Genomic DNA, 24844 nt, shown 5'->3' on the forward strand with positions numbered 1-24844 from the left:
AAGTGAACAGATACTTACAAATAAAAAAAATAAAGCACTTTTTTAAACTAATTGACAGGGTGAGCATTTTTGAAGTTATCTTAAGACAATATATATTTGCTATTTGCTTTTTAATTTAAATAAAAATTATTCTATTTATTTATTTATTTATTTATGTATTTATTAAATAAATAAATAAACAAATAAATAAACATTAAATCCGCATGGTTTTATACATACATTTATGAGTTTAAACATAAACAAACAATCAAACAAACAAACAAATAAATATATTAATAAACATTACATTGGCATAGTTTTATTTAGCAGTTTAAAATATAAATAAATAAACATAAAATCTGTTTTTTACTTACATTTATGAGATCAAAGGTAAACAAACAAACATAAACAAACAAACAAACTAATTAATTAATTAATTAATAAACATTACATCAGCATAGTTTTATTTAGCAGTTAAAAACATAATAAGTAAATGAAAAAAAATATTGCATCCACATAGATTTTTAATACATTTATCAGTTTAAAAACAAACAAACAAACAAACAAACACATTAATAAATGTATTAATTAATAAACATTACCTTAGCATCATTTTATTTAGCAGTTTAAAATATAATAAATAAATAAACATTACCTCAGCATAGTTTTATGCATACATTTAGCAGTTAAAACATGATAATAATAATAATAATAATAATAAATAAATGAATAAATAAATAAATAAATAAATAAATAAATAAATAAATAAATAAACACATTATTTCAGCATATAGTACTTATATAGATTAGTTTTTTTTAACTCAAATGGTTTGTAGCAATCGGTTTCCTCAAACGGTTTTAGTTGCCTTAACTTATTTATTTACAGTACTGAGTTGGTTTGAGCTCTCTTCATTTACCGAGTTTATGTGCTCAAATTGCTTCATTTACTTCAATGGATTAAGTTCACAATACTCATTAGGACTAGTTTTTTTACTTAAATGGTTTGTTGCAATCGGTTTTCTCAAATGGTTTGGGTTAACTTAACTTTTTGGGTTTTACAGTGTACAGACACACATACACACACTTTAGTTTTCTGTATAAATCCATATAAAATCTAGAAACTAACCTTTTTTCTCTGAATGGTCAGAAATGCATGATGATATGATGTTATGGCTTTGCAATAAAAAAATGTGGTTATAACAGAAGTCAACAGTAAATTAGGGAGAAAAAATCTAATTTTCTCAATTTTATGCTGCACAAAAACTAACAAACGCATCAAAGGCAATATTGTTACTTATCATTCACATGTCCAAGATTGTGATAAAACATAAACATTGAGTTGACAATTACTTTTTATATTGAAACAAATTTTTTTTTTTTTTTACCAAATCATTGACATCATTTATGAATCTGGCAACTAAAGAGTTATAATCCTGTTTTTTTTTTAAAAAGTTTTGATCAGGTCTGGGGTTGATTAACAAATTTATGCAAAAACAATCTGTTTGAAGCAGTTAAATTTAGTGGATATTTTCATCCTGGAAATAACAAAAGGTAGTAAATGTAAACAGTGCACAAGAGTCAATTCTTATTTCACTTGTCAAGAAAAAACTTCTTGATTTCAGAATTTTTAGATGTTTGGACTGGAAAAAAGACAAAACATTTACAAATATTTTTAGACCTGAATAAAATGAGTTCAAATGAATAATGCACCTAAATTTGTCCATCATTATTTAAGCACTAATGCCAAATTTGACATGTTATTTTTGTAGTGTAACAAAAGGAGAAAATCCTCCTAACACAATGTTTTTTATATTACTTCTTTTTATAAGGAAATACTTTATTCAATTTAAGCAATGTGTGTGCAATTTCTAGGGGCAGAGCAGAGAAAAAAATGCTCAAAAGCATGGGAGAAAAAAAAAGATTTAATAAAGTTATAAGTTTAGCATAATCCTCCAGAATGGTACCTCAGAGTCCAAACTCCTTGTGGACATTTCCTTACGTTTCTTAACCGGATAAATATGAGATTTGTTACAATTTTTAATAAGTATTGCTTAATTAATCCACATTCAAAATGAAATGGTAAATCCTAAAGGATTCCTCTATCAGCCTGTGTAGTTGGGTCAACATTTTCCTCTCTCTCTTCTTTTTTTTTTTTTTTTTGGCTCTTTCTTAAAGTCAAAGCAACGTACTGCCTAATTAGAAGAATCAGACCCCAACTTTGAACAACAAATCCAAATATTTATATATACAGTTGAAACCAGTAGTTTACATAAAGTGTATAAAAAGGTACATAACCATTTAAAAAAGTCAGATGTTAATGAGACTAAACTTTTCCCTTTTAAGTAAGTTAGGCATATCAAATTTGTTTCTGTTATGCTTAATAGGAGAATAATGAGAGAGATTTTTTTGGAGAAATTGTTAACTTTTCTTAAAAGTCAAGTTTACACAAAATAAGATTATTATGCCTCTGAAAAAGCTCAGATGATGGTGTCAAGGTTTTGGACGTTTCTGATTGCCTAATTGACAACATTTGAGTTAATTGGAGGCACAACTGTAGAATAGTATTTAAGGAAAAACTCAAACACACTGCTTCCTTGTGTAACAACATTGGAAAATCAACAAATCAGAATCATCAAAAAAGCCAGATTACAATTTGCTAAATTACACTAGGAAAAAGACACATTTTTGGAGACATGTCCTGTGATCTGATGGAACTAAGATTGAACTGTTTGGCCATAATGACCAGTGTTACATTTAGATGACAAAGGGGAAAGCTTACAAGCCTAGGAACACCATCCCAACTGTGAAGTATGGGGGCAGCAGCATTATGTTGTGGGGCTGTTTTGCTGTAGGAGGGACTGGTCCACTTCACAGCATAGATGGCATCATGAAGAAAGAACATTATGTAGAAATACTGAAGCAACATCTCAAGACATCAGCCAGCAAATAAAAACTTGGCCACAAACAGGTCTTTCATGACCCTTAACCTACTGCCAAATTAGTTAAAATGTGCTTTAAGGACAACAGAGTGAATGTTTTGGAGAGGCCATCACAAAGCCCTGAGCTCAATCCTATAGAAAATTTGTGGGCAGAGTTTGTGCGAGCAAGACAGCCAACAAATCTGACTCAGTTACACCAATTCTGTCAGGAGGAATGGGCCAAAGTTCCTTCAAACTATTGTGATAAGCTTGTGGAAGGATACCAAAACATTTGATCAAAGTTATACAGTTTAAAAGCAAAGCTAAAAAATACCAAGGAAATGTTTGTAAACTTTTGACTGTCTAGAAATTAAATTAGAAGAAAAAATAATAAATTTATTATTCTGACTGTATATGTATTTATATATACAGTTGAGGTTAGCCCTCCTGAATTATTAGCCCCCCTGTATTTTTTTCCTAACAATTTCTGTTTAATGAAAAGTTTGTTCTGTAGACAATAAAAAATATATTGCTTAACAATATTGACCTTAAAATGTTTTTCTAAAAAACAAAAACTGCTTTAATTGTAGTTTATTCATTCATTCATTTTCTTGTCAGCTTAGTCCCTTTATTAATCCGGGGTCGCCACAGCGGAATGAACCGCCAACTTATCCAGCAAGTTTTTTTCCCGGCGGATGCCCTTCCAGCCACAACCCATCTCTGGTAAACACTATGGACAATTTAGCCTACCCAATTGACATGTAATGCATGTCTTTGGACTGTGGGGGAAACCGGAGCACCCGGAGGAAACCCACGCGATGGCAGGGAGAACATGCAAACTCCACACAGAAACACCAACTGAGCCGAGGTTCGAACCAGCGACCTTCTTGCTGTGAGGCAACAGCACTACCTACTGTGCCACTGCCTCGCCCTAATTGTAGTTTAAATAAATCAAATAAGACTTTCTCCAAAGGAAAAAATATTATAGGAAATACTGTGAAAAATGTCTTGCTCTGTTAATCATTGTCTGGAAAATCTCACAGGAAGGCTAATAATAGTGACTTCAACTGTATATATGTAAAACCCATCAATTTTAGCAATAAAATATGCAAATAAACAGTTAAATTCACAAAGCAGGTCGGTGTGATACTGGGATGTTCAAGAAGCCCTGGGTTACGATCTGTATATAACACTATTAACATCTGTTGATGTTCAGTAAACTTTCTCCTTTGTCAATATGCAAATAAAGGTCTTCAAAGATAATAAGCTTCACCTCTAATAATGAACCGCTTCATGGACGGACTTACAAATATAGAGACTCTATTAAAGGTGAAGTATGTAATGTGTGCTTCAACAGTATAGCAAAAAGTTGATAAAAACAAATAACCTTACCAAATCCATCCCATTGATTCAGCAAGTAAACAGATCGATCGCTTTTAAACACACGTATTAAATGAAGTTGGTGCAGTTTCCTTTAAGTAGTGCATAAATTGCATGTTTGGCCTTTAACCCTCATCAACATTTAAACGAGATGGACTGTACCTGTGCGTCTGTGTTCAGCTCAATTTTGCCCTCGAAAGGCCCCCATGTGGTTCCTACAGGAAGCTGCTGGCGGCTGTGAATCCGCCGTTCTCCATCTTTGTTGAATAGGTCCAGCTCTCCTGTGTGACAGAACAGGATAGTCAGTGTTAGGAGGTGTAATAAATGCTTCAAGGGGATTTAAAGGCACAATATGTAAGATTGTATCATTAAAATATGCAAAGATTCATAGAACAATTTTTTTTTGCTGACTTGTTTACTTACATTATCCCAAATGTTTCAAAGAATGTTCGAATTTAGAGACATTTTTACACAATTTTACAAGTGCTGTGTGTAAGTTTTTGACACTTCTAAAGCATACAAATACCATACACCAAAAAAATGCTGAGTTCCACCCAATCCCTTCATGTCATCCCAACACAAATTGATTAAGTTAACATAACGATTTATTTTCTATTTTAAGTTGACTAAATGAAACAGTTGAGCTATCGAATACTTTGGCTTATCCATGAACATGATTTCTGCAGGAGTCCTTTAGGATAAAATGAAGACTACAACTCCCATGATTTCCCACTCAGTCACTGCGTCATCAAACTACGCCTTTGTTTGTAAAGAATACACACCCTCTAGTGGCGAAAACTGCATACTGTGTGTTTAAAATAAATTAAAGGTTCAAGAAACCATGTACTTGAGATTTTAACAGATTTGTGTTTGTTGAGCAGCAGTTAAGACGACATTAGAATCTGTCAGCTTTAATTGTAGGGAAAACTGGATAATGTGAAGCTTTTGTCAGCTAATTTAATCTTCCGGGTTTAAACAATGTTGGGGGCGGGATCAAAATCGGTGACGTAGCGTGAATCTGCTAGTGAAGTGATGATGTGTTGGTTTCTCAATATTATTCATAACTGAGTTTTCTTATCCTATGAGAAGACCCTACTTCTTAATTATTCATGACTGCACGTGCTTTCAGAAGGCAAGACAAACTTGTCAAGTTGTGAGACCCTATGACTGACTGAGAATGCATCCACGGACTCCGCAAACAGCACGCAGTATTTAGCCGTTCATGGGGGTCATGTGTGTTTCCATCATCCTCAGGGTTTGTTGCATGTTTTTACCCACAATGCTGTCAGGGTCGATACAGCAAAGCTGTTTGTATGCAGCAAGCATTTTTGTCGGGAGAGCAGTACGAGGTACGAGAATTGGAGTATGGAGGATTTTGTCTTTTATCAGTTGAGTTTGTTCCCATTAAGGCAAATCGCCGTTATCTGTGCTGCTGTGTTCGCCTATATTTAACCTCTTAAGGCCCAAGGTGTTTTTTTACATAAATTTTTTATTTCTCTTTGCTATTTGGGCTTATTGGAACCTATTTAGAATAAAACGTAAGAATCATCTTTTGATATGATGTACTATTAGAGAAAAATGATGTCCATATATGTGAACTCCTGGTCTGAATCTACATAAAACTATTTTTCCTGACAGTTTTTTTAAGCATTAATAACATATGCATTTTTTTTAACATGTTTTGACTATCAGAGAGTAAAAACTAATTTTCTGCACATTTGGACAGTTAAAAATAGTGTTTGGGACATTTCATATCCTGCAAAACAGTTGCAGGATGACACTGCATGTCTGTAACAAAACATAAAACATTCAAAGTATTTTAAATAGCCACTTAAGAGCTAAAATGTGCTGTCCACGTATGTGGCCACTAAGCCCTAGGAGGTTAAAATCCTACAAATTATCGACAGGGCTAACGGTTGAAATAGACAGGGCAAGAGAGCTGCTGTACTGCTCCACTGTGTCTGCATTCAGACCCGGGGAGTGAGGAGGAGAGAAGTTCTCCTCATTTATAGTGTTTACATAAACATGATTATCTTTAAAATGATATAATATGTGGTTTTGTGTATATAAAATCACAAACAACAAATGTATCAGGGCTTTAAATTACTGTTTATTTCTTTGCATTTTAACTCTGTAATTTAAAAAAATCATGTGTCTCCTCACAGTTCGTCTCATTTTGTGAATCAACTGACAGCAGTTGTTTGCTCCCCTCTTTCCCCCTCGCTCTGTTGGCCAAACCCACTCCTCCGTCTGCTCGCAGAGCTCCACGGCCATCATAAGGCAACTTTTGAAAGAAATTCTGAGGTAGACTTGAACTATAAGAGGGGGGTTTCATGGCCCTTTAAAGATGAGTAAACAACAGCATCAAACTCTCAAAACAAAAACAAAATCAAAGACTAAGAGATAGGATCAAACTATAAAAAAATGACCATGAAAATATTTTGTCTTATTTTATTTTTTTTTATACAAGACTTATATATAAAATACTACTTTAAAATAATAAATAATCATTAAATAATAAATATAAAAACAAAATAAATATGTAAAAAATACATTAGGCAACGCAGTGGCGCAGTAGGTAGTGCTGTTGCCTCACAGCAAGAAGGTCGCTGGTTCTAGCCTCAGCCGGGTCAGTTTCTGTGTGGAGTTTGCATGTTCCCCCTGTGTTCGTGTAGGTTTCCTTCGAGTGCTCCAATTTCCCCCACATTCCAAAGACATGCGGTACAGGTGAATTGGGCAAGCTAGATTGAAATTGTCTGTAGTGAATGAGTGTGAATGAGTGTGAATGAGTGTGTATGGATGTTTCCCAGGGATGGGTTGCAGCTGGAAGGGCATCCGCTGCACAAAACATTTGCTGGATAAGTTGGCGGTTCACTCTGCTGTGGCGACCCCAGATTAATAAAGGGACTAAGCTGAAAAGAAACTGAATGAATGAAAAATACATTATGCAGTTGCGTGGAACAAGCTACAGCAACTAAGTAACCACATAGAAATATTCTAGTATTGTGAATATTTTGAAATACTACTAATATTATTATTTTTTTAAATTCATTTTCCTTCTGCTTAGTCTCTTTGTTCAACAGCGGTCATCACAGTGAAATGAACCGCTAACTTATCCAGCATATGTTTTACACAGCGGATGCCCTTCAAGCTGCAACCCAGTACTGAGAAATATTATTATTTAAAATTTCTTAAATTTATTTATATATGTAATTAAAAAAAACACCTTGTAAAAATAAATATTATTAGCATCAACAAATACCCTGCAAAGTAGGTGTCTAACTTACAGCATTGACACAAAACTAGTGCGACATTAGCCCCTTTCACACATACAGACCTTTCCGGAAAATTACCGGCAATTTTCCGGAAAGGTTGTATGTGTGAACAGGCCCTTTTTGAAAATATCGGTAAACTCGTTCTGGCTATTTTCCGGAAAGAGAAGTTGTAACATTACCGGTAATTTGCCGGAATGCTGCGCTGTGTGAATGCAGAAGGAAGATTGCCGGAAAGAGCACGTCCACGTCTAGAACGTGCTGACGTGAGACACCTGCTTTAGCCAATCAGAAGAGTCAGACGCATTCACGTCCGTGCGGTTTATGAGAACAAAAGCCTTTGAATATTTTTCCAGACACCTTTAGCTGCTAGATGTTAGTCAGATAATGTTTCTATGTTCCTTCCTAATGCTAACTGTGTAAATAATTATCAATAAAATGTTTATGATAATCCGTTGTTTGTTTACCTTCAAGCTTTGCGTGTGCCCGTGAGCGCCCATAGCGCACACACACACATATCATGAACATCTCGACATGCGAAAGTGTTTCTCTATGTTTTCATTGGCGTTGAACTCAATACTGATCCATCCGAAGAGTTTGTAATGCAGTCAAATGTTTACAAACACAAGCGCAGCCGTTTTGAGGTAGTTTCTGGTTAATGATGTCAGAATTTACCGGCATTTTGCGATGGATGTGTGAATGCTCTTTTCCGGAAAAATTCCGTAACCTGTATGAACAGCGCTTTTTTGAATATACCGGTAAAGTCGTTCCGGAAATTTTCCGGATATTTACCGGTATCACTGTGTGAAAGGGGCTAATGTCTGTTTTATAATTTTATTGGTTTATTGAATATAGGTTTTCTCTCCTGCCTCTCTCTCCTGCCAGCGTGTTTGATACCGACTCCAGCACCTGTTCTCAGAGCTGATGGCGATCAGATGGAGCGTATCAAACCACTGGGATGCTAACTCCTCTTGAAAGAGCGTCTTTGGCTTTCTGATAAAACCTCGCTGAGATGTTACAGGCTTACCGGCTGGCTCTATTTCTGTGTTTCCAGGAAGGGGGCCGAGGCCTCTTGTTAGTGGCGCGCTGAGCTCCGAGTTAATTAACCGTGTCACGGGATAGCACAGCTAGCCCTGCGAGTTCCCCGCGCACGCCGCTATCTAATCAGCGAGATTTTGGTGTGCTTTTTTAGGACAGTGATTAATCAAACAGTTATTATAATAGACTGCCTGGTCATGACTCTCGTCTCTCGAGGGCTCGGGGGCTCTTGTCATGAGGATCTCAAGAGCAAACTTCCGGCTGGTTTTTGGTGGCGGTGCTGAGAGCTTTTTTTGAGGGGGCCGACCTGCGACTGAGGGAGATTTATCCCTCAGAGCTCGAGTGCTATCTGCTTTATCTTTCCCCCGTGAGCGTCCTGTTCCACTGTGTCACAGCACTCATAACAATGGCAGAGCTCCTACAAGAAGCCAGATGGGGAAGGAGATGTAAAACAGAGACATACATATTTTTACAAATCGCTGATGTTTCTCATTAACACTAATAAAAATACACAAGTTAGACTGAAATACATTTCATTTGTATTTTTAGAGAGATTATAAGAACATATCAGGTGCAAATGTGAAAAAACTGGTGTAAGTGTGGAATACAGTGTCAGAGATTAAAGTGTGTGTTTTCTACAGGTGGTGGTGTGGGGGAGACGAAAGGGGGTCCTAATTTTGTTCACAGGGGTTCTGTGGATTCCAAAAGACATGGGTCTTTAGTTGTTGTTTAAATTATACTAATGAATCAGCAGTCCGTGTGGGAATGGGAAGATTATTCCACCAGTGAGGAACATTGAATATAAAGATTTTGGAAAGTAACTTATAGCAAGAAATACTATGTATAGAATAGCCCACAATCTTAAAGTAGGCTTTAGGTGGAGTAATGAGTATTAGTTCCCCCCACAATGAAAATGTATTAATTACTCATAAGTTAAAGAATCTGACTGAAGAGGTGGCCTGTTGCTTAAGAATTTGTATCTGCCGCTGTCTGTTTGCACGCATTAGTATTTTGAAATAAAAAAGGAAATGCCCAAAAATCACAGGGCTCTATTTTAATGATCTAGGCACAAAGTCTAAAGCGCAAAGCACAACAGCATTAAGGACGAGTCCGAATCCACTTTTGCTATTTTCCCAACAGAAAAATACATCACATGGTCTAACAGGGTTGTGCTTATTCTCTTAATGAGTTATAAGTGTGTTTTGAGCATAATGTGCATTAAACCAAACAGAGTCTCCCATTTCCTTTAAGAGTCAGGTGTGTCATGCCATAGCGCATTTGCTATTTACATGGCGGACTTTGTAAGAGGAAAAACTGAATGCTTCACTAGCGAGAAAAAAGTTAAACAGACCATCTGCAGCATGAGAATAAAGAACGAGCTTTCTCCATTCGGCCTCTTTCACTTTACTCCTTTACTTTCATGGATAAGGAAATGATGTTGTACGCACTCCACTGATGACATAAGCCTACAGAATTAATTTTGTTTGTTAAGTGCAAAGATTTGTTTCAAAACTATTTCTAAATTCAGTTCTAATTTCCAGCAAACGAATAAATGAACAATAATAACAAAGTGTGGTCAAAAAACAGAGCTATATCCGAACACACATCCTATTCTTATGCCCCACAGGTGGACAAATCTAAACTTGTTTTTATTAAAACAAATATAAATATGCATATAAAAAATACCACTACTATAATAATAACATTATGCTAATGTGCATTTTGTGAAAAAAAAGGCACCCGAGCCATGGAGGCAGTGGTTTTTATATTTATGTAGAAAATAATAATTTTTGTAACATTTTAATCCTTCAACTTTTTTCATATGTAAAGATATTTGTGTATTGCTGTACATTCTGTATGTATTAAGTAATGTGTAAGTGTTTGAATCCACATAGGTGCATAACTAACGCGCTCTACGCTAGACTTTAGACCAGCTTTTAGTTGGTCGATGGTGCAGTCTATTTCAACTCTTCACAATAGCAACGCACCAACAAAACACTTCTATTTTAGACCAGCACACACATGAGTCCACAAAGTGGCGCAAATAGATTTGCTATTTAAACAGTGTGGTGCAAACCTTGCAAATTAGGGTTGCGCTGGTCTGAAAATAGCAAACGATCGCGCCACACACGTCTTGCGCCTCATAGTGCTGGGTCTATGATAGGGCCCACATACAGTGTAATTACGAACACAAGCTATTGTTTGTTAGAGGAAACCAGCGTTGAATGGTGACCTAATGATCAAACTATGTACAAAAACATGTAAAACGAGAAGAAGAAAGGAACATTTTTAAAATCAACTCATGTAAACACCTTAAACATATTATTGTCTAATTCAGGTTAAGGCAAATAATTAGATTACTGATGTCCATGTAAAGACAGTCAATGTCTACCAGTTTTCAACATTCTTCAAAATATCTCCTTTTGTGTTCATTGAACAAAATAACAATAACGAAAAGTTCATAAAGCTTTGGAACCACTGCAGGATGAGTAAATGGTCTGCTAATTAAAATTTTGGGTGAAATACGTCTTTCAATTAAGGCACATAAAACTTCACAAATACATTATTTCTAATAAACACTAAAACATTCCAGACATTAGCATTTGTTTTTCACTGTTATCTATAAATTCAGACAGTAAAGAGACATCGTTCTTGATTTAGACTGGAGTCAGACAGTGTCTGCAGCAAGCAACATAAAGGTTTTTCTGTAGTGCAGCGTGTTTGGTGACCTGTGCTGAATAAAAGCCGGTTGGTAGATGATCTTCAGTGCTGTCTTTGTTGGCTGAAAGCACTACAGCACTGATTGAACTTTAAAATGACCTATTCAGCTGCGTGTCTCACTGCAGATATCAGCTGCATATCTGACACACTAACACGCTAGTCTGCTTGTACGTAAATCCCCTGCGACTGGATAAACAGCAGTATTTCTATTTTCTACGCATTACTCATATAGATTTTTTTTTGTTTGTTTTTTTAACTCAAATGTTGCAATCAGTTTCCTTAAACAGTTTGAGTTGCCTTAACTTATTGGGTTTTACAGTACTCAGTTAGTTTGAGTTCCCTTTATTTCTCAGGTCTTACTGTCCTCAAATTGCTTCATTTACTGAAATAGATTAAGTTCACAGTACTCATTAGAATTAGTTTTTGAACTTAAATGGTTTGTTGCAATCAGAATTCTCAAATGCTTTGAGTTACCTTAACTTTTGGGGTTTTACAGTGTACATATACACAGTGACAATAGCCCCTTTCACACATACAGACCTTTCCGGAAAATTACCGGCAATTTTCCGGAAAGGTTGTATGTGTGAACAGGTCCTTTTTGAAAATACCGGTAAATTCGTTCTGGCTATTTTCCGGAAAGAGAAGTTGTAACATTACCGGCAATTTGCCGGAATGCTGTGCTGTGTGAACGCAGAAGGAAGATTTCCGGAATAAGCTCGTGCACGTCTAGAACGTGCTGACGTAAGACTTCTGCTTTAGCCAATCACAACAGTCAGACGCATTCACGTCCGCGCGGTTTGTGAGAATAAAAGCCTTTGAATATTTTTCCAGACACATTTAGCTGCTAGAAGTTAGTCAGATAACGTCTATATGTTCTTCTTAATGCCAACTGTGCAAATAATCATCGATAAGATGCTTATGATAAGCCGTTGTTTGTTTACCTTCAAGCTTTGCGTGTGCCCATGAAACAGCCTGTGAGCGTCAGCACACGCACATATTATGAACATCTCGACATGCGAATATGATCCAGTGAAAGTTGTTTACAATATTGATTATCAAAAGAGTTTGTAATTTAGTCAAATGTTTACAAATACAAGCGCAGCCGTTTAAAGCTCATTTGTGGTGAATGATGTCAGAATTTACCGGTATTTTGGAATGGATGTGTGAATGCTCTTTTCCGGAAAATTTCCGTAACGTCCTCGCCTGTGTGAACAGCGCTTTTTTGAATATACCGGTAAAGTCGTTCCGTAAATTTTCCGGATATTTACCGGTATCACTGTGTGAAAGGGGCTAATGACACAAACCATGAATATAAAGCTTTTTTATTTTGGTCTCTTGTCAAGACATGATCTAAAACAGATCTAAAACTGTAGGGACTAATCCAAAGGAAGGTTGTATAACTCTTATTTTTATCCACGAACATACTTTTTCTCTCTCTCAGATTTCACTCCTCAGAGCATCTGACTTCATGTACCTCACACCTAGGAAATGTGTTAGGGCTTCCCCTACTGTAATACACCTGAAAATTGACGCAAAACTTGTCGCAGGTAAGGAGGGAAAAGGAAAGAGGTTTTTTTTTGTTAGTTTTTTTTGTGGCATAGGATGTCTAATTCCATTATGCATTGATCTCACATCACTCAAGCTTCATTTGCGTCTGCTTACTGCACAGGCTGCAAAACGACCCTCCGCCCCTTCCATGTTATGTAATGATTGTGAGGGAGGGTGCAGGTGAGATGTCATTTTTCGACAGACAATTAAACACATCACGTGCACTGCAAATCTAACGTCTATAAGTCAAGTAAAACAATTATTTGCAAACTGAAATACATATTACTTGATTATATGGTTTATGATATAAGTATTTTACATTTTGTCTGTTTAGTGGCTAATTTGTACGAGTTCCGTCATATGAAAATGTACGATTTCAAAAAGGAGGCACGGCAATCAAACCCCGCCCCTAAACCCAATCGTCATTGGGTGATGAGCAAATTGTACTAAATTGTCTGAATTAGATGGTAAGAATTCATATGAATTAGCCACTAAATCAAAAGGTTACGAATTGGCGTGAGATTATGTTGGATTATTAACATTTTTTTGCGATTATTTTGCATTTAATAATTTTGCAGGATCGCAAAAATTTGCGTCTTTTTGTTGATTTTGAGTTGGATTCAGCAACCGTGGAATCGAGAAAAAATAGGGGGTCTGAAGTAAACATCACAAAACTGCACAACTTCAGTATCAGTAAATGAGCATTAAACATGTATGGTAAGAAATTACAATATGGTTATTCTGACCAAATATAATACCACAATAATGATAATTTAACTTTTTATTTTGTGTGCTGGTGGCTTGACTGATTTACACTCTTAAACATAAAGATGTCAGGGAAAAAAAACAAAAAGTGGATTTTATAAACATCCCATTAGAAGTTCCCCAAAAAGTGATTTTTAAAAACAGGTTTTAAAGGAGATTTCGTGGAATGAAAAATACATATTAATCAATTATTTTCTGTTGAAGAAAAAAAAATGCACTACAACAACAGGTGATTGTTCATGACGCATCAAATCACTCAATTCACCACAACTGATTCAGTAAGATATGAAGCAATTAATGTCTGTAAGAATGAATCATTGAATTATTCACCCGATCAATTCATTTAAAAAAGATACGTACAACGCTGCTCTGAGGCAAACAAATGCTGTTCAAGAAAAATTTTTTGTCTAAAATGTATATAAAGTATTCCTGTTTGTTGATCTGTTGTATACAATCAATTGTACTGATCAATACTGAGAGAAATGGCAGTACTGCTTGAGTAAAATTTAAAGGGACACTCATTTACTCACCCTTCACTTGTTCCAAACCTATTTGACTTTCTTTCTGCTGGTCAACACAACTTTTGAAGCAAGCTGGAAATCAGAAACCATTGACTCCCATAATATTTGTCTTTTCTGCAATGTATGTCAATGGTTACCTGCTTTCATGTTAATTCAATCGTGTTCAAAAGTAGAAAAAAACTATTGAGGACAAGCAAAAAGTGAGTAAAATTGTATTTATATGTAAGCTATCCTTTATATCATATCTTATAAAAAAAACATAGACCCATATAGAGGTTCAATTATTCCATTATTAGCTCATTTATTCAATTATTAATAGTATTTTTGGCATTCTAACAGGCTACAGTTACGATATTCCTCTTCAGTTCTACAGTAAAAGGAATAACTACAATGGCATTGTCAGAGTTTTTTTAGTGAAGGCCTAACATGCTGCCTGCCAAACCATCTTTATACAGTATATGTTCAAAGAATCATTCAGCTTATTTGCTGCTTCATTCTAGGTTGTGGAGCTCAGCAGAGATAGTGGGAGAATTCGGGAGGCGGGGGGTCTCTCTGAAGCCTGTCGCGTTCCTGCCAGCCTGTTGGAAGGTGGGGAACCTCATTAAAGGGAAATAATTAAGCGTTGGAGCGCAGCTGGTCCACATCACAGGCAGGCTAAATCTATGCTAGCCCACCACCGCTTGATGTGCTCTGTTCCTACTCTGATAAGACCTCGTGGCCTTTCGCCATGATCGCACAAGTTTCTCTTTAGCCCGACTTGACACTTTAGCTGAAGTCTTCCATGCATCCCGTGCAGAGGTGAAAGAGGAAAATGAGTACAGTGCCTTACACTAACATTGGCACCTTTGGTAAATATGAGCAATGAAGACTGGTACATCTTTTCTGTTTAACTTTTGATCTTTTGGTGATGTCAAATTGCAAGTTTGAAGGTTTTCTGATCCCAAGACCAAACTAACTTCTGTGAACAGAAATTATCTAGCTGTGATTTCTGGAGATTCTTTGACCACACAAACCTTCATTCTGATAGCCCTGATATTCCTCAAACAAAATCAAAGAACAAACTGAAATGTCATCATTTCAAACTAAATCTGACTGAAATGAAGTTGGTTTTGAGTTTGTTTCATCAGTTAGAAACACCTCACCTAGACTGTTTAAGGGAGTTTGTTTGGCTCCTAAATATCTTTGATATGGGCAAAAAAGGCTGGGACGTCTTTATTGTTTAACATTTTGATCTTTTGGTGATTACAAATGGCAGTTTTGGAAAATTTCTGACCCCAAGTTCAAACTAATTTCTGTGAGCTTAAAAACTTTGGCTGTAATTTTTGGTGATTCTTTGACCACACAAACCTTCATTCTGATAGCCCTGATATTCCTCAAACAAAATCAAAGAACAAACTGAAATGTCATTATTTCAAACTAAATCTGACTGAAATGAAGTTGGTTTTGAGTTTGTTTCATCCGTTAGAAACACCTCACCTAGACAAACTGTTTTAGGGAGTTTGTTTGGCTCCTAAATATCTTTGATATGGGCAAAAAAGGCTGGGACGTCTTTATTGTTTAACATTTTGATCTTTTGGTGATTACAAACGGCAGTTTTGGAAAATTTCTGACCCCAAGTTCAAACTAACTTCTGTGAGCTTAAAAACTCTGGCTGTAATTTTTGGTGATTCTTTGACCACACAAACCTTCATTCTGATAGCCCTGATATTCTTCAATGATTGATGGTCAATTATTAGTTCTGTTGTATTCTTTTAGCTATTTCTGATTTTGTGAAACTCAACAAACTGCTGATGCAAGTATGCTTTTACCCATTGTGACGATTGACTGAGTGAGTTTGACCTTTGTATTTCACAGATATGTCAAACAGGAGATCATGGTCAACCAATGTCCTCTTTTATTACCAAAACAGCTTAAAATATCAAACTTAACAAATTCCTCGAGGTCTCGACAATGTATAGATTTAACAAAGCCAGTTGTTTTATTCTCAATGAGAGTTTTTTCTTATTATTCTGCGCAAAAGGTTAAACAATAAAGACATTTTTCACAGCCTTCTCTGCTCATATTTCCGAAACGTGCCAGTATTAGTGGAGGGCACTTTATATCTGATGTGGTGGTGCGGGTGCCAGTCGTCCTCGAAGCGTTCCAAGCCACGTCCCGAAGCCTCGCGTCCCAGCTGGCTCGTCCCAGCTGTTCCCGATACGACAGCAGCCCGAGAGGCACGACATGGACATACGGCTCTGTGTGCGTAATGAGCCAGCCGGCCACGGCCGCCATCTTTGCCACGAGCGTTTAGATGTTGACTCGCCATAGATTACAAGATCAAGATGTACAGTCGCAGATTATCGCGCTTGGATCTGGCACAGAGGCCTATGAATGCTGGCTGAGATGTGCAATTACTGACATGGATGTACTTTTTATGTAAATTTCCATGAATCAAATGTGTGGTGTGTGAGTTTGTGTTGCCAGATTTAGAGTTTGGAGACTGACATATACAACAAGGAATGATTGCTTATTGTGTGGTTATTGAAAATGATTATAAATCAGGTTATATAATATAATTATGTCTTTTATAAGCTGGTTTACATTTGAGGTATAGCTTTATTAGCATTTTATTTTAGATATTAAATCTAAATATAATACCAGTTAAATAATTGTATATTATGTCAGCAAAAAAAGTGTTTTTTCTTTCCCTTTTCTTTTTATATCTAAGATTTCATACAATTATTATTTGAGTTTTAGGTAACAAGGGCAAATCTTCAACCTATTTACAACCAAAATGAAAAAAATATATATATATAGCTTAAAGTTTACTTACTTCATATTTACTTCATTTACTTTATCACTTCATTAGTGAGTTTATATTACAGATTGAATTATACTATTGTTTTATTATGGACAATTGTTATTTTGAAAACCTTTTATGGTCAGCTACTTCATAGCTAATATTCGAACAATCACATTTTATTTACTACACTGCAAAATGTTTTTGTTTTTCTTACATAGAATTTCTGTCTCTAGTCTACACGACTAAAAAATGTAAAATAAGAAGCCTATTCTACAAGTAAAATATTGTTTTCAGAAATACTGAATAAAAATTAAGTGAGTTTTAGTCTTAAAAATGTAACAAATGGAATAAGTAAAACATATAAGCAGAATAATCGTATTTTGAACAAACACAAACAATTTTTTTAATTTTGATTATCTACTGGTAGATAATTTTGCTCATGTTATTCTGATTTATTATTTCTGAAAAAAAAATTACTTGTCCAGAAAATGCTTCTTGCTTTAAGAATTGTTTGATATTTGGACTAGAAACAATACAAAAACTCCAAGTAAGAAAACATTTATTTATTTATTTATTTATTTTGCAGTGTACACATTATATTTGTCTCATTTTCACCACAAGCTAAATTATCTGCTAGTGGGATAAGTAGAACACTAATATTTACAAACAATCACAAAAAAAGAGATTATTTTGCTTGTTTTAAGGGAAAAAACTACATTTTTCAAAAGAATGTAATGATTCGCACTCAATTGCTTCGTACTGTTTTTATTTTTACTTTTTCTTACATTTTACGGGTGATAACAGTTAATAAAATGTAAATAAAATGTAAGAAAAAGTAAAATTAAAAACCGTACGAAGCAATTGAGTTCGAATCATTACCTTCTTTTGAATAATAGTAATGATAAGATTAACGCACCAAACCAAAGAAGTAACTAAAAAAACCGCAAGTGCGCAGGACAAATTTCAGTAACTCTAAAAAACGACATTTTGACATCATATCTGAAAACGAAACAATATTTTTTAGTAAAACTTTTAAATAGTTTTTGCCAAAAGCTAATGATTTTTTTTACAAACAAACAAACAAAAATTTTAATAAAATAAAATAAAAACAACATTTTCGCTTGTCTAGAAAATGATTTTTAATTTAAGAATTGCTTGATATATAGACTAGAAAAAAAGACCATTTTTATTTTATTGTTTGGTCTTAAGATTTTGTATGCTTCGTTATTAAAAAATATTTTATATTTTATTTAATATCTAAAAATTTTAATAAATAAAAAAAGTAAAATAAATTGGAGTTTTCTGAGAATAAAAGTCTTATTTTTCGCCTAAATATCAAACAATTCTCAAATTTAGACAATTAAAAATATTGTTTTGTTTTCAGAAATAATAAAGCAGAATTAAGCGAGTTTTTTATTAAAAAATAATCTACAGTATGTAAGCAAAGTAATCTTTTGTTTGTTAGTTAGTTAGTTAGTTAGTTAGTTAGTTAGTTAGTTAGTTAGTTAGTTAGTTAGTTAGTTAGTTAGTTAGTTAGTTAGTTAGTTAGTTAGTTAGTTAGTTAGTTAGTTAGTTTGTTTGTTGTTTGTTTGTTTGTTTGTTTGTTTGTTTGTTTTTAAAAAAAAAAAAACTAATTCTGGTTACCCACTAGTAGATATTTTAGCATCTTATAAAAAAACTGAAAAAATGTGTCTATTGCAAAAAATAAATAAATAAATAAATAAATAAATAAAATAAAATACTGCAAAAAAATAAAAATAAAATAGTCTTCTTTCTAGTCTAACTATCAAACAATTCTTAAATAAAGAATGATTTTCTAGACAAGTAAAAATATTGTTTTGTTTTTTTGTTATAATAAGTCTGAATTAAGTGAGTTTTTCATTAAAACAAGCAAACTAATTTACAGTATAAGCAAAATAATCTTTTGTTTTGCTTACCCACAGGCCGATATTTAGTTTTTAGTAAAAAACAGTCAAAAATAATGTGTACACTGCAAAAAAAAAAAAAAAAAAAAACTTTTTTCTAGTCTAAATATCAAACAATTCTTAAATCACGACGCAACAAGACAAGTATTCTTTTGTTTAAAAAAAAAAGGCAGAATTACGTGAGCTTTTCATTAAAACAAGCAAAATAATCCACAGTGTGCAAGCAAAGTAATCTATTGTTTGTTTGTTTATACACCTGTTTAAACCATTTAACACAATTGTAAACTCCAGTTATCTGTGGCCATTTTCAGACTAACCCAAATCTAGCTTGTGGGTCAGGTATGATGGTCAAAACAGAAAATGTGAGTTGATCTGAGCAGTGGTAATGAAGCGTCCTCAGGCAGAGCTCAAAGGTGGAAACACCCAAAGGCTCTTTCATCAAGCAGCCCTCAAATGCCAGCGTCTTGGCACGGAGGAGCTGTTGATATGAGTGAGGAAAAGTGCATCCCCCCGTCCCTCCACTCGTCCTCAGATAAGATCATCTGTCGCTCTTTTCCCCCTCAGTACAGATCCCTGGCACAGCCATCAATGTGGCTTTTGTGTGCACAGATCTCTCTCCGATAGCCCCAAAAAGATGCTGCGGTGCATGCAGAGAGTGTGTGTTTCCCCACCTCGTGACAGAGGGCGATGGGGGGGATGGAGAAAGCACCCACCTCTAAAATACTGACAGACACTGGACAAGAGTTTTGAGGAGTCAACAAAGGCAACGGTGTAAAGCAGCAAAAATCGAAGAAATCCTTTTCAGCGGAAGGTGACAAATGTTGATATTTCTTGACCAAACACATACAGTAACAGTATATATATATATATATATATATATATATATATATATATATATATATATATATATATATATATATATATATATATATATATACATACAATTTAAGTCAGAATTATTAGCCACCCTGAATTATTAGACCCCCTGTTTATTTTTCTTTCAACACAGAGAAGATTCTTTCAACACATTTCCAATCATAATATTTTTAATAACTAATTTCTAATAGCTGATTTATTTTATCTTTGCCATGATGACAGTAAATAATATTTGACTAGATATTTTTCAAGACACTTCTGTACAGCTTAAAGTGACATTTAAAGGCTTATTGTATAACAATGGTTTGTTCTGTAGACTATCGAACAAAAATACAGCTTAAAGGGGCTAATAATTTTGTCCCAAAATTTATTTATTTATTTATTTATTTATTTATTTATTTTATTAAAAACTGCTTTTATTCTAGCTGAAGTAAAACTTCTCTAGAAGAAAAAATATTATCAGACATACGGTGATTTTTTTTTGGTCTGTTTAACATTATTTGGAAAACATTAAAAAAAATAATAATAAATTTAAAGGGGGGCTAATAATTCTGACTTCAACTGTAGATATAGCAGCACAGCTTACAACAGTTTTTGCAACTTTATCAATTTTAAAAAGTTCACCACATTTCAACTTATTTTTTAGGAAATACAAAATTTTATGTTATAAATCAATTTAAGGCAATTTAAGGTGAATGACTTGTGAAACCGATTTGAGTCTAAAGTAGTTCTTTTTTCATTTATTTACTTATTTACTAGTATTTTGACAGTGTAATAAACAGTGTTTTTTCAATGTTATATATGTCAATGTTATTTCAGTATTATATACAGTAGCAGTGTTATATAATTATACAATGTATGCATACACACAAACACAAACACACACACACACACACACACACGATATGATACAGTTTGCAAAGTAATATACCGTATATATAACATTCTTAAATTCTTGAATCTGATTAGCTGATAGCCGTGTGATATTCTGCCAGTAACAGCACTCTACCCACCTCTTCAGCCTTGTGTATTACTCCCCCTACATACTGAAACAAGCAGAGGAAACTCTACAATTTGACAATTATTCCTGCTGTTGGACAACAAAAAGTACTTTTAAGGTTTTCTTCAGTCGAGAACGTAGTTGTTTAGATTGTAACTATGCAGTTTATTTATGAGGATAGTGCATATATTAAAATATCTAAAAACATTTCTGAGAGACAGCGTGTCAGCAGCCATTAGCCTGCCATACTGAGTAGACCAAAGACACAATGGTGACAAGACCACATAATAAGGCCTTGGAAGACTAAAACAGCGTAATTTCTAAGTACAGCTGATCAAATCATTATTAAACTGGTAAGTGATATTCTAAGTCGATCTCTCTCTTTTGTATGTTGTAGTGCTGTATTTATACAATATAATAGTAGTGTATTGAGTGTAAGATGGGACACGCATATCAGTAATGTGTGTTGTGTTGGCAGAAAGAAAGAAGAAAAGCCCGCATGTGTTAAGCGTTTTTTCTTATCGCAAACACAACAGCAGTCTGGTAGTAATTGCTCTGCTTTTTTCTGGGGTTAATTATTGTGATATCCTGTTTGAAACAGAGAAATGCTGTAGACTGTAATACTGTAGGAAGATATCTCTGTAGACTGATGGCATTTTATGTCCCGTTCAGCCTTATAATCATAAAATGTCAGCAAAATCACCTGCTTTGTCATCACTTTAAACATTACGCTAGAGAAGCTTTCAAATACTAGCTCTACAATTTACATGAATTAGTAAAAGCTTCTGCTGTTCTGGCGTCAGCTACAGATGCAGGCTTTTTTTCACAGACATGTGTTTCTAGTTGGATTTGAGTTGTAAACCTAAAATAAAAGCAACATATTTTTTATTCTTATTTGTTAAGTTTTTAGCACTCTAAAAACTTCTGATTTTTAATAAAATTCCGTGCAGAAATAGCTGTTTCCCCAGATTCTGTCTGGCCCTGGTCATCATTACACAATCACACTTCAAAAATGATCCAGATCAGATCAAGACGGATGCTGCTGTATATAAAGAAAGTGCCATGAATCTGCAGTCTTCAAAATGCCCGTCAGCCACTAGGACAATACAACGGTCACATATCAAGATGTAGAGCAGCTCATGAAGCAAATGAACACAGAGTGAGGAGAAACGGAGAGCTCTGTATCACCTCCACAAAAAGCTGCAGGAGCTCTGAAGGAGATATGTGATCTGAAATTTTACAGCTGAAGGAGAAATGTCAGAGCGCTTCGATAAGAGAGCGATGAACTTTCCTCCAAACCCCCATTATCAGCCGCCAGAGAAGCAAATGCATCATTTTTATCCCACGGCTTTACCATTATCTCCTCGGCAGACACTTGTTTTAAAACACACAAGGACCTTTTTACCTTGTTCGCTCTCTCTCTCTCTCTCTCTCACACACACACACTCTCTCACTTGCTTAATAACCTAACCTCTCCCTAAAAGAGCCTGGATGTTTAAAGTTTTTTGAGAACGTGCATTATTTAAGCTATTTCAACCATTATAATAACAAACATACACTTACCGGCCACTTTTTTAGGTACACCTTTCTAACTGTTTGTTAAAGAAAATTTCTAATCTGTCACCAACACGAAAGCATGAATCCATCCTTCCATGTATCAGCGATTCAGGCTGGTGGTGGTGGTGTGATGGTGTGAGGGATATTTTCTTGGCACACTTTGGGCACATTAGTATCATTTGAGCATCATGTCAACGCCACAGCCTACCCGAGTATTGTTGCTGACCATGTCCATCCCTTTATGACCACAGTGTACCCATCTTCTGATGGCTACTTCCAGCAGGATAACGCGCCATGTCATAAAGCATGAATCTTCTCAGACTGGTTTCTTGAACATGACAAAGAGTTAGCTGTACTCAATTGGCCTCCACAGTCACCGGATCTCAATCCAACAAAGCACTTTTGGGATGTGATGGAATGCGAGATTCGCATCATGGATGTGCAGCCGACAAATCTGCAGCCAACCCGGTACTAGTAAGTTGTACCTAATAAAGTGGCCAGTGAGTTTGTTCCATCAGATGAATAACAGCCAGTTTGAATGACTTCTGAACACTCATGTTGCACTGAAGACTGAAATAAGGAACCTATAGAGTCAATCTTTGTATCACTGGAATAAATTGCATTAGTAAAATATATAGAAACTTAAAATAGTTATCTTAAATTGTGAGAACATTTCCTAATATTATTGCTCTTTGACTGTAACTCTTATTACATAAATGCAGCCTTAAAAAAATAACACTTCAACCTTTTAGATACATTGAATAATGTTTATGGTGCGGGATTCAAAATAAATATTGTTAAGTACTAATGCTAAGTGTGAATGAACAGATTAAAAAGGATTGAGTAACGTTTAAGTGGTGTATTTAAGGGGATATAAGCAAAATAAAAGCCTGACCTCACAAAGTATCAGAAGCCATGTGTCAATCAGAAAAGGACATTGTTTTGTTTGTTTTAGTTAAGTATTACGAAAAGTTTAGTAATAAGTCAAATTTGGACCCTGAGACTAAATGATCATATTTGTATCATAATAACTACGGCAAATCATGGTACAGATAAAACATGAAAAAAAATGTACGTTTTCACACATCCAGGTTTCTGTAGTATGTAACAAATAAGAAGGTGCATGACCCTTTTAAAAGCACACCCTTTTTTTTTGCTAATTTTAAAAAACTTTAAGTGTCATACTAAATTCGAAAGTGTATCAAAGCTCACACCACATCTACTGTATAATGACAATGCCACAGAGGAACAATATTATTGGAATCACTCTCAGAGCAAGTTTGCTTCCATCTGATGGACGACACAAAACACTGGCAGCCAATTACCAGCCATCCCACTCTAAAGAGCACAAGCACTTAAAACGGCGGATGACAAAACTCCATCGCATACTTATAATAGACACTTCCCATGCTCATCCAGATCCATCGCTGCAATTCTGTATAGCTATCACTCTCAGCGTGAACAGACCTTTATTGGCCAGTTTCCTGCAGCTCATTTCAATCAAAACCTGAGCAAAGTCATTCTCTCCCCCCTTCTGTCACTCTGACTGATAGGATACAAAAGATTAGACGTAAAAAACTTGAGGGAAGATGCCCGATCTGAATCCGGAGGAGACTTTTTCAGCCAACAAATCTGAGATGTGTTACAAATCTCGCCGCTCATGTGGGATATAATTCCTCTTCCTCCTGTCAGCATGAACTGACTAATGGTGCCTGCGCTCGCTGGAAACGCTCACAAATACTTTGAATTACGGGAACGCTGCTTTCAGCCCCTTTCCAAAGTATCTCAGCGCTCCCGCTGATCTAAAGGGGAACGTTCAGATATACTGCACATAAATGAACAAACATGTATCGCAGGGTGTGTTAATAATCACCAAGGTCAAACAATAGCTCAAGTAATTGCAGCATATTTGTTTTTTAGGCTGTGTTTTGCAGGTGCTGTTATTCCTCCGGTGGCTGGAGCGGGTCATTAGCTCTACCCACAGCCGCCCCTCCAGTCAATTACCACATTTCAAACTTTTCCTCCAGCACAAATCCGGCCGCTCTTGCCTGCCTGACCCAGTTGTCTTTTGTGAGGAGGACTTAGCTCCAGCAGTTTGACAGTCAACAGATAAGATGGATTAAGGTTTTTTTTTTCTCTCTCTCTCTCCTCTCTCCCCTTCTCTCTCTCATCCGGTTTTGATATAAACGGCGTAAAAGCAGGTTAAATCAGTCACTTTCAGGAGGAGTTTTTAAATGGCTGGAGATAGAAGAGGCTGATAGAAGGCCTAAACCTGACATCGGGGCGGAGAAGGTCACGGCCGCTTGGATGGTTAATAACTAACACACACTCATGATGAGGGAGAAGCATCAGTCATGATTCTCAAACTAAAACACTCGTATGCAGTTATGGAATGACATGTTTGCCACAGGAGAAAGTCAAACTGTTTACAGACTGTTTACAGTATCTCCTTCTTCTGATATTATTTTGATTTTATTCCCCACACAATTCTGTCTTTTGTTGCTTACAGTTCAGAGCCAGAATTTAAAATACAGATTTTGAAATTGTAAGGGGAAAAAA

The 24844-nt window shown here is 35.3% G+C and overlaps 1 protein-coding gene across 3 annotated transcripts in view; it reads right to left on the reverse strand.

Annotated features, from left to right (window-relative positions):
• zfpm2a (zinc finger protein, FOG family member 2a) overlaps positions 1-24844 on the reverse strand; it is a 310051-nt gene that overhangs the window by 148389 nt on the left and 136818 nt on the right. For all 3 annotated transcript variants that reach the window (XM_087286134.1, XM_087286133.1, NM_001039635.1), the window contains 1 exon segment: positions 4440-4558. In XM_087286134.1, coding sequence (XP_087142260.1) covers positions 4440-4558 — 119 coding nt within the window.

Source organism: Danio rerio, chromosome 16 (genome assembly GCF_052040795.2).
Source record: "Danio rerio strain M-AB ecotype USA chromosome 16, GRCz13ab, whole genome shotgun sequence".
Classification (NCBI taxonomy): Eukaryota; Metazoa; Chordata; class Actinopteri; order Cypriniformes; family Danionidae; genus Danio; species Danio rerio.